The 14,770-nt window shown below is 38.7% G+C and overlaps 1 protein-coding gene across 1 annotated transcript in view; it reads left to right on the forward strand.

Annotated features, from left to right (window-relative positions):
- Nucleotides 1-1,141: 1,141 nt before the first annotated feature.
- LOC126236863 (bifunctional methylenetetrahydrofolate dehydrogenase/cyclohydrolase, mitochondrial) overlaps nucleotides 1,142-14,770 on the forward strand; it is a 37,625-nt gene continuing 23,996 nt past the window's right edge. The window contains exons 1-6 of the mRNA XM_049946484.1: nucleotides 1,142-1,290; nucleotides 5,360-5,544; nucleotides 6,368-6,477; nucleotides 8,322-8,487; nucleotides 9,121-9,213; nucleotides 14,631-14,738. Of these exons, the coding sequence (XP_049802441.1) occupies nucleotides 1,196-1,290; nucleotides 5,360-5,544; nucleotides 6,368-6,477; nucleotides 8,322-8,487; nucleotides 9,121-9,213; nucleotides 14,631-14,738 (757 nt within the window). The 5' untranslated portion in view covers nucleotides 1,142-1,195. The remainder of the gene's footprint in view (nucleotides 1,291-5,359; nucleotides 5,545-6,367; nucleotides 6,478-8,321; nucleotides 8,488-9,120; nucleotides 9,214-14,630; nucleotides 14,739-14,770) is intronic.

The raw sequence follows: 14,770 nt of genomic DNA on the forward strand, positions 1-14,770 counted from the left end.
TTCATGTCAATGAGGCCCAGTTTCATTTGTCAGGTTATGCAAACTCACAAAACTGCGGGTACTGGTCTCAGGACAACCCACTTATCCCGCATGAAGAATCTTTCCACTAAGAGAAAATAGGTGTTTGGTGTGCATTGTCCGGCATGCACATTATTGGCTCCATATTTTCAATTAAACCTTAAACAGTGACAGACATCTAGAGATCTTTGAACTTTTCTATGCGTAATTAATAAATGCAGAGATGATGTATGTGGTGCTCCAACAAGATGGAGCAACCGCTCACACATCCAACCAAAGTATGGCCCACATCACAACATGTTTGCTGAAGACAGACTTGTTAGTAGAGGTCTCTAGGCTCGAAGGTCCCCATCGTGTGATTTTTATTTATAGAGCAGACTAAAAATAAAGTGTATGCTCACAATCCTCACACAATAGTCGATCTTAAACGGAACATTACTAGAGAAATTAGCAACATCATGCCTGCAGAACTACAGAATTTGCTGGTAACATCATCATACAAGTCAGCGATGACTGGATGCCCATTGCCACCACTTCCAGAATGTCATCTAAACAGATAACTACATGTCTTTTAACGATAATGGTATCCATTCTTTTTAGTTAGTTCATTGTTACTTGAATTTCGGGCGTGAGGTGTACCAGTTTTACGTCAGACACCATATTTAAGATCTTTTCAAAAATATACACCATCTGAATCATGGTTTACAGGGCCCTGGATTGGGAAAACCCGTCTAGTATTGCTGTCAAATCGAATGAAGATGTCATAAAAATGATTTACAAATTTAAAACATTTTAGTAAACACCTACTGAATTCTCACACGGAATGTAATGATTTACGTTTTCCAAGTTTATAGCAATTAAATAAGGGATTGGTGTAACTATAGTCGCCCATTTACGCCGCTAAGTAAGCACATTAATGTAATTGAAGATACCATAAATTTTGTTATTCATGGCCTCCTTTAATTAGGAGCCCGTGCGTTAATTCAGCCGCGAAATTTGTCGATCAATGACTTATAACGAGTTGCAACACTGGTGAGCGATATCGAGGAGTTTGTATCTCCGAGTTATTCCACTTGTCCGTTTTTTCCTGCTATTCCGCGTTGCGGTTACGTCTGCTTGTCAAGGTCGGCTGGCTGTATATATCTCCAGCGACACAGCTGTTGAGTACAGTGTCAGAATGAATGCCGCGAAGCGCGTATTGGCAAATGCTGGTCATTTAGACGTATTTAATAGTGTATTAGGCACCAGGTCATTTCACATTTCTCAGAAGAGGTAACTATACATGAACTATTTAGCATACTTTCGTGCGCAAAATATAACATTAGCAGCAGGTGCTAGATATTTAAGTAGGCTACCGTAATGTGCGGTTTTGTGGAATGGTATCGTAGAAGATCCAAAAGCTGAAGATGCGATCTTGTGAGCTAAAGGAAGAAGATACAAGTACCCTCTGATCCACAGCTGTTGTATTGTTTACAGTGATGTGTCGTACAGACTTCAGGAAACTTTCACCGTGGCTTGTTTTCCTTTTTATTGTAGAGCTTCCGCCTGTATAGCACAGTTGTTTATTTTGCCATCAGGTTCATTCTGTCTTGTTAATTCTTTTCCTTCTAACTTTTTTCTTTACCCCCACGTTTTGTCTGTCAGATACGTAACCCAAAGTAGTAGGCTAAGAGAAATGATGAGTTCTATAGTCTGATGAATACATAATGTCAATGGCATAATTTGGTATATATTTTGTTTCCTCGACCTAGTATAGAGACGACAAAGAAATTGTTGTAAAAAGAGTAGGTCCACAGTCAGCATTAATTTTGTTTTGCTAATAATTTAGTGTGTGTATCTTATTCTAAAAAAATATATAATTTACTATTATATTGCTGCACAGTATACTCATTGATGTTTAAGGGAGATGGGGCAGCTGCAATTTCTCCCAATGCTGGATTCACATAAGTTATTGTTAAAATGTGTTTGTAATGTCCTATGAAAGAGTACAGTAAAGGAAAAAAGATAGAGGATTAATATTATTATAAGTATACTTTTTTACATTTATTGCACACATTTTCAGCACTTACTTAGCTTTTCGCCTAATGTAACGTGCAATTTAAAAAATGAAGCCTTTTACACTAATCAAACAATGGAAACTTCAGGATGGATTAACATGTTTGTGCTGTAATAGTAAATGGAAGTTAGGCCGAAAATCCAGTACTGAGATAAAATTCTAGCTATACTGATTTCGTTTGTAAAAGTTTGCCCCCATTTTTTATGGTGGTGGAATAATAACTTATTTGATTTGGGAACTAGGCCTATGTAATGTAGTATTGGCAAACAAGTTTAGCATTTTATAATTCACACGTGGCTAAATGGAGAACTTAAAAGTTTTCTTCATATTTCTTCTTACAGAAGTAGGAGTGGATGAGCACTCCGTGCTAATCATAGTGCACTTGGTCTCTTGAGACACTTACGTTCGAAGTCCAATTTAAGCTATTGGCAAGTCGAAAACTATAATTTTTGTATAGGATGTATTTAGTTTCCTGATCGTTAATCTTGAACACCAGCATTTACATATACTGCATTTCAACTCTGGACAATGTAGCAATTCAAACTTGTCAGTTTCAGCACTTCACTTAAATTACAGCAGTTCTAGTGTGGTTACACTAAACTTCCCCTCTATGCTTGTTAGAGCTAACATTTTCATTTTCATATGTAAGGACGAGGTCCTCAAACAGGTAGTAAACAGAGGCATGCAAGAAAATGAACCTTTGCAGTGTATTGCCCTTTTGTATATGATGACTTGATAAGTGTTTACAGAGAAATTGCAGGGCAAATGCTGGGGCAGATTCATAAAGCAGGCAGTATAGATGGAAAATTTAACTCTTTCTTACACACAATCCTAGATCACTTTGTCTTGATTTCCAAACAGAAGCAAGAATAAGGAATGGATAACTACTGGTATTAAAGAATTTTTGCGTGCAGATTAGGGAACTATATGGTACTGAAAATGGAGAACAGTCTGTAATTATGAGTTGAAATTCCATTACCACCAGTATTGTAGAATCCTCCACTCTTCCTCACAGTGGTAACAAACATGATACCCTTCAATAAACTGCCAGATCCACATACTTTAGATTTACTTGTTCAAACACTGCACACACAACCAGCTGAATTTAGTTTCTAAAATACAAATCGCAAGGCCAAAATTCATCGTCACAAAACAGTAGTAGATAGGCAAACCAATTTAGATTACATATTTCACTCCTTCCAGTCTTACCAGAAGTGTTCGAGAAAGTGGCCTGTGATAAAATGCCTACTCATTTGACTGAGAACTTGTTAACTGTTTCATTCACTTTTGTTAAGGATTCTCCACAGAGAAAGCAATAAAATGCCCCAGAGTCCTGGCAAAGCCAAAGAAGGAAAATTACCTTGTTGGTATATTTTCTGACCTAGCCAGGTCCTTTGAGTGTGTGGATCTCAAAATTCTCCATTGCAGACTGTCGCAGCATTAATAATGGCATCCCTTGCTGCCTCCTTGTCTAAGATATTGTACTGTAAATAGGACTCATTATTTACAGATGTAGGCAAATACTTTCTTTGAAAAATACAATTGTAATCAAGTAAACTTTGAGCAGCCTATAACCGATAAATATCAGCTATCTACTATAACTGATGACTGATAAGGCAGTAGTTCTTTTTAGAGTAAGTTTTGTTTCTCATTTATTTGAATAAATTTAGCTGGCATAATCGTGTATAGCACAAACCAGTATAGGGACAGTTTGTTAATACAGCGTAGAGATTGTTTTTTATGATTTGGTACTTTTTTTTTATGTTCACCTTCACTTGTTCCACTTTCCCGAAGGTTCTCCTTCTTGACTGAATCAGTGGAACACTATGAATGGAATTCATTTTACCAGAGCTACGCATTTATCCTCTGTCACATGGTTCTTTACACTCAACTAAAATGAGAATTAAATTCCTGAGTTACTTGTGCAGAAGCAGCTTTGACATTTACTCTTAAAGAAACATCCAGCTTATATCAATGTCTCTTAATTTGTAGACATTAAGGTGTCTTAAAGAGGTTTGCACAGGATAGAAGAGCATGGAGAGCTGCATCAGCTGCATCAAACCGGTCTTTGGGCTGATGACAACAACATGTGCAACCCAGCTTGATCTCCATGTGAAACAGGTGTCTTCATAAGTATGTGGGCATTTCCTCACTAATCGCCACAGCATTAATTGTCTTAAAGCTTTAATTACACCTTAGCACAGCTACTAGACATCTGTACATGGAAATTCCAGGTTGGAATACTAACAGTGTCATGAAAAAGATAAATTACTGCTCACACTAAAGATAACATGTTGAGGTGCAGACAGGCACAATGAAAAGACTGTTAAACCTGAAGCATTTGGTTAAAGTCTTCTGATAATAAAAGAAAAGCACACACACACTAAAACAGGCTTTGGTCGCAAGCTCATTGTGTAAGTCTTTTCATCATCCCTGTCTGCAACTCAATGTGTCATCTTTATGGTGAGTAGCAATTATCCTTTTCATAATACTACTGTACACTTTAGTTCTTGCCACATATTGTCACTCAATTTTACATGCCAGCAGTTTCTACTAATACCCTCTCCTCAGCTGATGCTCCTCTGTTCTTATGAGAAATACCTTCAAGTAAGTATCTCTTCTGAAGCTACGTAGGAATACTGACATGCCAAGCTCCCTGTGACATATGACATCCCTAACACATATACTTGGTCTATGGAAAGAAGGGCGACCGTTTGACTATCTTCCGCAGGCACGCTCTATCATGCCGCTGTGACATACAGTATCAAAGTATGCTCTAACTCTGTTTTCATCTCAGAGACAGTATCCTATTAGTAGAAGGGAATTTAAAAAAATAGACAAAATCCTCCTTATGGCTTGATAATCTAGTGTGTTAAACGCTATGCCATCTAACTTAAAGATACCCCAGAAACAGTAGTTTCTACTCCAGTTCAAAATTTATCAAAAAACTGCATGTGTTACTTTCCCCACATTTTAATCCAATAAAGAAAATGACAAAAAATGGATATGCCCTGGAGGACTGTAAGTACAAAGTAACACCTATCATTCTGGAAGCTAGTTCAATTATCGAGTTAACTTGTTTTCACTTAACGTGACACCGACCATTATATCTGTGTTGAATTAGAAATGATTACTTGTTTTAGATTTCCATATGGACATTGACTTTAATAGTACTTTGTTGAATGAGATTTTCTTATGGGACAGCTTAGGAATCATTAGAGTATTTTGTTTCAAATAAGTGTTCACCCAACTGATATAACAATAATCGGATTAAATTTGTCGCAGGTTGAAAGCAAAGATTATAGATGGTGTGAAAATTGCAAGAGATATTAGAACAGAACTGAAAGTTGAGGTGGAGAAATGGGTAGCAGAGGGCAACAGGCATCCACATCTTGCCGCTATTCTTGTTGGACAAGATCCTGCCAGCAAATCTTATGTGTCAAGTAAAATGAAAGCTGCAAAAGAAGTTGGTAAGTGAGAGAATGTCTGATCCCACTTTCTCACAATAACTCCTTTCATGGTAGTTGTTAAAAAATCCTATTTTTTCCTTTCATTGTATAAATATGAATATCTTGCAATACCAAAATTGAACATGCATAGTAGCATGACCAGTATGCCATTTGCTACCACCTCTCTCTGCATCCGGGTGAACTAGTCGAAGTCAAATCACAATATATGCAAATTTCTAATTTACATGAATTTCAGTTCGGAGGGAAACTGTTTTCTTAATTTATCAAAGTTTTTCAGGAGTTACGGTGAAGATATTGTATCTCCTACCACAGCAAACTTTGTTCATCTGAAATCCACAGGCATTCTGATACTGCTACTCTGTCTTAGCTATTTACTTTTTTTTTTTTTTTTTTTTTTCAGTGCTGCTTGCTCCAACTTAGAAGATACTGAAGGTCAAATGTACATGGAGCACAGCATTTTTCATTTCATGCCATTAGTATAAAATGTAACAGAAGTAATTCAACAATTTTGCAAACTAATAATCAAGTCGAGCAAGATGTGAATAATTTTATTATTTCCAAATTTTATGTTGACGTTTAAGTAATGTAATTAAAAAAAACTGTGGGATCACTCCAATTCATAAAATTCCACCACAAATTCATGTCTGCAGTGGAAATGCTTTTTTACTTAACAGAGTAGCGTAATTGATTTACAGTTGATTATTTGTTGTGTTATATAGTAAATAAGTTGATTTTTAAGCACAGAAAACCGCTGTAGTGTATATATCTGCATGATAGATTAAATATTTAGAGCCAATAACTGATTAAATAAATTAATTTCCAGGTATAACTACAAGTACAATAGCTTTAGCAGACACTGTAACAGAACAGGAATTACTGGACCATATACAGCAGTTAAATGAAGACGTGGCAGTGGATGGCATACTTGTTCAGGTAATAGTGGAAATAGCACTTGCAAGAAGGGACTTAAAGCAGTGAGCTGTTTAATTAAAAAAAAACCCTTGCCCTACTTTTTTCTCTTGTCTTCACTATGCACTGCAGATATGCTAATAGTGAATGAATGCTTCACACATTCTCTTGTACAGTACAAATAAATAATTAACAAAAATTTAGTATGGTAGCTAAAACACTAAAATACAGTTAATAGTTTATTTTCATTGATGGATGGATTATTGTGTTTCACTGTTCTTCAGATTCTTGAGTAATCCTTACATTACAAGGTGAAAATTATTTCCTTCTTTTGGGCATTGCAAATGCCAGGTAGCAACAGAATACATCAAGTCAGTTATTAAGTCATTTAAATTATGAATAAAAGTTATATAACAATTTCCTGGGGTGGATAGATGGTTATATGATCATATCGACATAGGAAATTGTGCATTAGCATTTGTATTGGATGTGATTATGATGCAACAAATCAATGCTTGCCTGCAAACAACTACATGCTGTAACAGCTGCATTTTGCTTTTGGAATAGATTACTAGTATGGCTTCTACTAGCTTCACACATTCTCATCTTATATGCAATTGTGCTGTCCAATATTCACTTTTCATATGATTTTGTAGCTGTGCAATGATTGTTGATGCTGTGCAAGAAAAATGTATCAGGTAATAGACACAGTTCACTTTCTATTTCTATCCTCCCTTCTCTCACTGTTTCCAAATAGAAATGGGACTGAGCGATGTATCACAATGGCAAGTTATCGGTGCTCTCCGTAAATCACTTGAGGCAAATGTGGGGATGATTACTTCGTTACTTTGAAAGGAACATGGCCAGTTTTCTTTCCCACTACAAGTTTGTCATCAGTGGAATGCTCAACCCTAATTTTCCTTCCATCTTTTCTTTCTTTGTCTCGCATCGTCGTCCCCCCCCCCCCCCCAGCTTTCCTTTAAGAGAGGTTCTTGGAGACAGAATGAAAATATGATGTATACAGGGTGTTACAAAAAGGTACGGCCAAACTTTCATGAAACATTCCTCACACACAAAGAAAGAAAATATGTTATGTGGACATGTGTCCAGAAACGCTTACTTTCCATGTTAGAGCTCATTTTATTACTTCTCTTCAAATCACATTAATCATGAAATGGAAACACACAGCAACAGAACGTACCAGCGTGACTTCAAACACTTTGTTACAGGAAATGTTCAAAATGTCCTCCGTTAGCAAGGATACATGCATCCACCCTCAGTCGCATGGAATCCCCGATGCGCTGATGCAGAAGAATGGTGTATTGTATCACAGCCGTCCACAATACGAGCATGAAGAGTCTCTACATTTGGTACCGGGGTTGCGTAGACAAGAGCTTTCAAACGCCCCCATAAATGAAAGTCAAGAGGGTTGAGATCAGGAGAGCCGGTCACCGTATCTGTTGTTGAAGCATACGAACACTTCGACTGAAATGTGCAGGAGCTCCATTGTGCATGAACCACATGTTGTGTCGTACTTGTAAAGGCACATGTTCTAGCAGCACAGGTAGAGTATCCCATATGAAATCATGATAACGTGCTCCATGGAGTGTAGGTGGAAGAACATACTGACGAAACTAAAATGAGCTGTAACATGGAAATTAAGCGTTTCCGGACACATGTCCACATAACATCTTTTCTTTATTTGTGTGTGAGGAATGTTTCCTGAAAGTTTGGCCGTACCTTTTTGTGACACCCTGTATACACCTTTGTGTCTCTCTTGCACATTAGAATTTTCATTTTGAAAAATGTACATCTGCTTGTGTTGCAATGTAGACATTGTTTATCTTAAGTTTGTATTTTTCTTTCAGTTGCCTCTGCCAGAGCATATAACTGAAAGGGCAATATGTAATGCTGTTGCTCCACACAAGGATGTTGATGGATTTAATATTGTCAATGTTGGTAGATTTTGTTTGGATATGAAAACCTTAATCCCATGCACTCCTCTGGGTGTACAAGAATTGATTAAGAGATCAGGTTTGTACTATTGCTTGTAACAAGTGGTAGGATTTAACTGTTCTGTTGGTATAAATATTTTTGGCGTTGTGTTATATGAAGTGAGCATTTTCTAGGTTTGTGATAGCAATTTGTGCAGATCACTTCATTTTACAAGAGTTTTTCTGTTTATAAGTTGCAGACAGGCACAATTAAGACACTTATGTAATGATTTCAACAACAGCCTTCATCAGCAAAAGAAACTCAAAAGATTCATATACACAACAAGCACACTTCACACATATATGACCACCAGCTCCAGCATCTTGCATCGAATGCTGGAATTGTTGGTCACGTGTGCAAGAGGTGTGCTTGCTTGTATATATGAATTGAGTTTATTTCTATCTTGCTGATGCAGGCTGTGGCCAAAAGCTTTATGCAAGTGGCTTTGAACAGTGCCTGTCTGCAACTTAACATGTCTTGTTTACGGTAAGTGGCAGTCCATTTTTTCCCACATTGTTGTCTTTATTATCTGTTACTGTTTATTTCAATGAAGACAGAAGTAGAAAAAGTAAAGAAATAATTCTTAGTGTTCATTTACTTTTGTTCTCATAATTGTTCACAAATAAGTTGCAGCGAAATAGGTTGACTATCAATTTTTCTTATGTTTCATAGGTGTAGAGACATTTGGGAAGAATGCTGTAGTTTGTGGCAGATCAAAGAATGTTGGCATGCCCATAGCAATGCTGCTTCATGCTGATGGTCAAGGTATGTTCACATTCTCAGATTTTAAGAGCCGTTATGGGTATCATAAAATTTTACAACACTAGTCTCTAAGAACAATAATAATGTTGAATTTGCATACACTAACAGGTAATGGACCTGTTCGTTTAGTTTCTATATTAAGTGTTAATTGATCCAGAATTTATGAGTTCACAGCAGCATTATTGTATTATCTCAATTGTTGGGGCAGTGGTTGGAAGCTTTTATGGTATGTCGAGGAGAAAAATAATAGTTTTTTCTTGATGGAAAAAAATGAGTGCCTGTAAGATCCAAAAGAAAAAACACACACACACACACACACACACACACACACACACACACACACACACACACACACAGAGAGAGAGAGAGAGAGAGAGAGAGAGAGAGAGAGAGAGAGAGAGAGAGAGAGACCATAAAGTAAGGGCACTTGCAGAAAGGAGGCTGGGTAGATCTAAGACTGTTCTAATCTTTATTCCATCAGCTCCTGGAGAAGTATCAAAAATCTTGTAATGATTTTTGAATGGACTTGTACGCTAAGGACACATGTGGTTTTGTGATTTATGACAGTTTTGTTGGTGTTATGGAAGACCAGAAATTGAGCTACATGGTGAAGGGTGCCTAACATGAAGTTTTTTACTGCTGAAAGCACAATGAAAGAAGGAATATGAGAAGACTAAGTGGCTTGGATAAAGTTTCTAAAAACCACGATTGGCAAGACAAAAAAATAACAGTATTTGGGAAGAGATTGTGACTTAAATTGGTAAAATCAGTAAGCTGCAGATAAATGAAATAAATGAATATTGACTGAATACATGAAGAAGTCGCACAGATGTACATACATAGACAACTGATGGCATTTAGATGTTCTGAAGAATAATCTACAGATGAAGAGACAAACATTCATTTATTGATTATTAAAATTGATGGAAATGCAAAAGGATTATTGTATGTATCTGAAATAATTGCATCATACCTAGTATCATTTATAAGACTTTTCATAATTTTGAAATATGGTACAGTGTAGTCTTGAGAAACCATTCCCATATTGTCTAAGTAAAGGATGTGTGACAGCATTGAGCAACACATAACATATTAGTTTCAAATTTTCATCTGGTAATTGAAAATTTAAAGTGATCCTGCACTTGCAGATACAGCTTTGAACACTTTTTGTGCCATTTGTAAATCTGTTTCTAACAGTGATGCTCTTGTTGTTGCAGAAATCAAACTTAAGTTACACTTAAACAGTATTCACTCCTTTCATTCTAGCATTGGTAAGACAATAAATAACAGTATCATTAACAAAAGAAAAGGAAAAATACAGCATAACTATTTCAAAGCTGTTATTCAGTTTCCAAATACTCAAATAAAACATTGGAATGTACTCTATCTAAAGAAATCTAATGACTTCTGATATCTTTCTCTCTCGTGTGTGTGTGTGTGTGTGTGTGTGTGTGTGTGTGTGTGTGTGTGTGTGAGAGAGAGATTTCTGATCTTTTGGACATCTCCGAAACAAGAGACGCCACACATATACGAGGTTTTTTTTTTTTTAGAAATGGCCGTTCGCGCGTATAGTCCCGTAGTTCGCGCGGACGCTGCAACAAGCCACCGCGCCACTTGCCGGCATCCTTCCCGTTCACACTGATGCAAGTTGCAGCTCTGTAGCTGATGTGTACACGTAGCTGTGCTACTTTATAATGTTTACGATTATTGAATCGCCCGCCACGTGTGAGATACAGTCAGTGATACGTTTTTTGACCGCGAGAAGCCTATCAGCTGCAGAAATTCATCGTCAGTTAACAGAAGTTTATGGCTTGAATGCAATGAGTGAAGGTAAAGTGCGTCAATGGGTTAGAGAGTTTAAAAATGGCCGTCAAAACTTCCATGACGAAGAACGCTCAGGCCGGCCCTCTGTGATCACTGATGATTTGGTGGCTGCAGTCGAAACAAAGATTCGTGAGGACAGAAGATTCACAATTTCCACTCTTTCTTTGGAATTTCCACAAGTTTCAAGATTGGTTTTGTACAAAATTGTGTCTGAAAACCTAAACTTTAAGAAACTGTGTTCTCGGTGGGTACCCAGACTCCTCACAGAGGACCACAAAGGGAAGAGATTTGCCACTTCGTTGGACTTTTTGATTCCTTACGAGGAAGAAGGGGATGACATGTTGAGTCAAATTGTCACTGGAGATGAAACATGGGTATCCCATATCACTCCCGAAAGCAAGCGACAATCGATGGAATGGCGACACACAACCTCACCCGTCAAGGTCAAAGCCAAACAGACGCTGTCAAAGCGCAAGATTATGGCAACTGTGTTCTGGGACCGGCGCGGTGTTTTGCTAGTGGACGCTATGTCACGAGGAACAACAATCAACTCAGATGCCTACTGTGCAACTCTAAAGAAGCTCCGCAGAGCAATTCAAAACAAAAGGCGCGGCATGCTGACAAAAGGAGTTTTGCTTTGCTCCTGCACGATAACGCTAGGCCTCACACCTCTCAAGACTCGGGATTTCATTGATTCTTTTGGCTGGGAAGTTTTGGACCATGCACCATACAGCCCCGACCTTGCTCCTAGTGATTTTCACCTTTTCCGGTACCTGAAACACCATCTTGGCGGGCAGCGCTTCAGTGACGACGACGAAGTGAAAGCGGCCGTGAACTCTTGGCTGTCGGAGCAGGCGGCCGAATTCTTTGAAGAGGGAATTAAAAACTTAGTTGTACGGTGTGACAAGTGCTTAAATAAACAAGGCAACTATGTAGAAAAATAGGTAACAGTGTGTAGAATCAGAAAATAAGTTTTTTTACAAAAGTATTTGTATCTTTTTTAAAAATTAAAATGGCCCTTACTTAAAAAACAACCCTCGTATGAATATACATGCCTTGATGACCACTGATCATTTCCATGTGGATACCTGGATACACTCCTCCCCCCCTCCCCCTTCCCCAAACTCTTGCAGAAATCAGTGTGAGGCTGCGAGCAATGAGTATGTTGGAGAAGGGGCGCTATGTAAATAGTATGCAACAATTTGGGAATTTGGGGCGGACGGGAAGCATGCTCAGTTAGACAAAGTGAGTGAGGTGACCACGTCCACAAATTGGAAAAGCCGGTTTCATTTCCTGGTCCAGCAAAAATTTTAACTTGCCCCATTGAATTCATTTCAGTGTCGGATTGCATCTGATGTCAGAATTTCTACTTTATTTCAAATTTGATATTTTTTTTCCTATGTGAATGCAGGCTTTTTCAGCCAATTTTGATGATGAAGTCTTCTCGGGTGATCAGCCAATTCAAGGCATTGTTCTGCAGCAACATTTTGACAAGCTTTTTACTTGTCAGCTTCAGGCGAAGTGTGAGGCTCACGTCTATTGCATGTCTTTATAGTCACTGGACCGCATGCTCCTCTGCAGTGGCTGTGTCAGTTGCATGTCTCCAGAAGGGATGTCGCAGATGGTGCTGGGGAGAGCCATGGACTGGGGAACTTCCAGTGTGCAGGAGGGTCCAGACATTTCGTCCTGGCACTGCCTGTCTGTTCCATCTGCTACCTTTATTGCCTTTACATCAGAGCACTCCTGGCAATTTTTGCAGCTGCCACTTCCCATGCAGAGCTCAGCTGGAAACTACTATCCTGGTGAACAAGATCATCATGGACCTGTGTCTGAACTGAACTGCCTCTTTGATAATCATCACAGAACCCATTCGCCTGGCACAGCACCCTGGTGCGTTCAAAGTTAAACATATTACCTTCATTGATGCTGAGCTCTGTGACTGCGGATTTGTCTGTTTGGCCGTGGTTAACACTTCCCACATTCTGAATAGCACTGTGAAATACACCATTGCATCTGGTCTATGTATTGTTTGTCACGATAACAGTTGATGTTATTGACTCCATACAGTGGTAGTCCTAATTTGTCTTTCATTGAGCTGAGCATAGTTTTGATTTTAGGCAGGAATGGTTTTGACATTATTTTTCTCCAGAATCCTGGCAGTCCTGGCCCTGACTGATCCAGCATGTGGAAGGAATGCCAGTTGGTTACTCTTCTTCCAGGTTATTTCCTTGCTTGGCTGTAGATCATATCTCTGAGTAGCTGTTACTGTGAAAGGTTTCCTGAGGATGATGTAACTTGTTGGGTAGACACTCCTTGTTCCCTTGTACTCTGTGCACCAAGGTTGTAAGCACATATATCCCTTGTGCTGGATGGTGGCAGCTATACCAAAACACCAGTAGCTGCCACCATCCAGCACAACTGAAATCTGTGCTCACTATCTTGGTGCATAGACTGTGAGACATAAGTGACAAGGAGAGTCTACACTCTTGAATTGCAGCACTTGTGGGGGAAATATCTCGCAGGAAAGGCTGCTCGAAGACACAGTTAAGATGCACTCTCCAGCCAAGTGAGAAGAGGAAAGATGATGACCTGGACGAAGACACAAAGTGTCTGGTGTTCTTTCCCTATGCTGGATGACTTGTGGCTGAGATTGCCAGGATTATGGAGAGCAGAGCACAGCCTCAACAAAGGTAGTACGTTTAACTTAGAACAGACCAGGGTGCTGTGCAGAACATGACACATGTGCAACCAGGAGACAGGTTCCGGGGCTCAATCGTCAAGAAGCAGTGAAGATATAGGTTCATGATGATCTTATCAACCAGGATAGTAGTTTCCAACTGGGCTCCGCATGAGACGTGCCAGTTGCAAAAACATGCCAAAAGCACTCTGATGTGAAAATGACCATGGCAGCAGATGGAATAGACAGCTAGGATGTGATGATTTGACCCTCCACTGCTCCGAGAATGCTTCCTCACTACCATCTGCAGTTCTCATCCCTCCCCACCCCCCACCCCCCACCCCACCCCACCCCACCCACCCACGGTCTGTGACACCCCTTCTGAAGATGCATGATTGGCTCAGCCATTGCAGATGAGGCAGAGGAACTTACAGTCCAGTGGCTATAAAGACAAACAATGGACATGAATCCAATATTTTGCCTGAAGATCACGAGTAGGAACTTTGTTGAAATGTTGCCACAGGACACTGCCTTAACTCAGCTGATAACCAGAGAAGACATAATCATGATTTTTTTTCTGTAATAAAAATGTGAAAGGCGCTCTTTAATTTTGAAATCCTTTGTATTTGACTTCTAAATGTGATTGTTAGTTGTGATAAAATACAAAAAAAAAAGCCCTTTCCTTTCAGTCATCTTAATTTGAGTGAAACTGCTGCACCTTTGTGGTACTGAGTGGGATTAGAAGTGTAATGTGATGGTTAGAACCATTGAATATGTGCGGTTTTTATTTGATTGCATTTTTTTATATAATTTTTCTAAAGTTATTTAGTAGCTGTTCTGATCACTGGAAACATAAAACTTTGTGTATATACATATAGATGCTATAATCTCTATGCACATAAAGTAAATTCTGTTGCAGGAGAAACTTCAGCAATGGATGCTACAACAACAATCTGTCATAGATATACACCACCTTCACAGCTTGCTACACTGACAAAACATGCTGATATAATAGTTTCAGCTGCAGGTAAGCAACTTTCACATAAGCCAAAACTTTTT

Source organism: Schistocerca nitens, chromosome 2 (genome assembly GCF_023898315.1).
Source record: "Schistocerca nitens isolate TAMUIC-IGC-003100 chromosome 2, iqSchNite1.1, whole genome shotgun sequence".
NCBI classification, from domain to species: Eukaryota; Metazoa; Arthropoda; class Insecta; order Orthoptera; family Acrididae; genus Schistocerca; species Schistocerca nitens.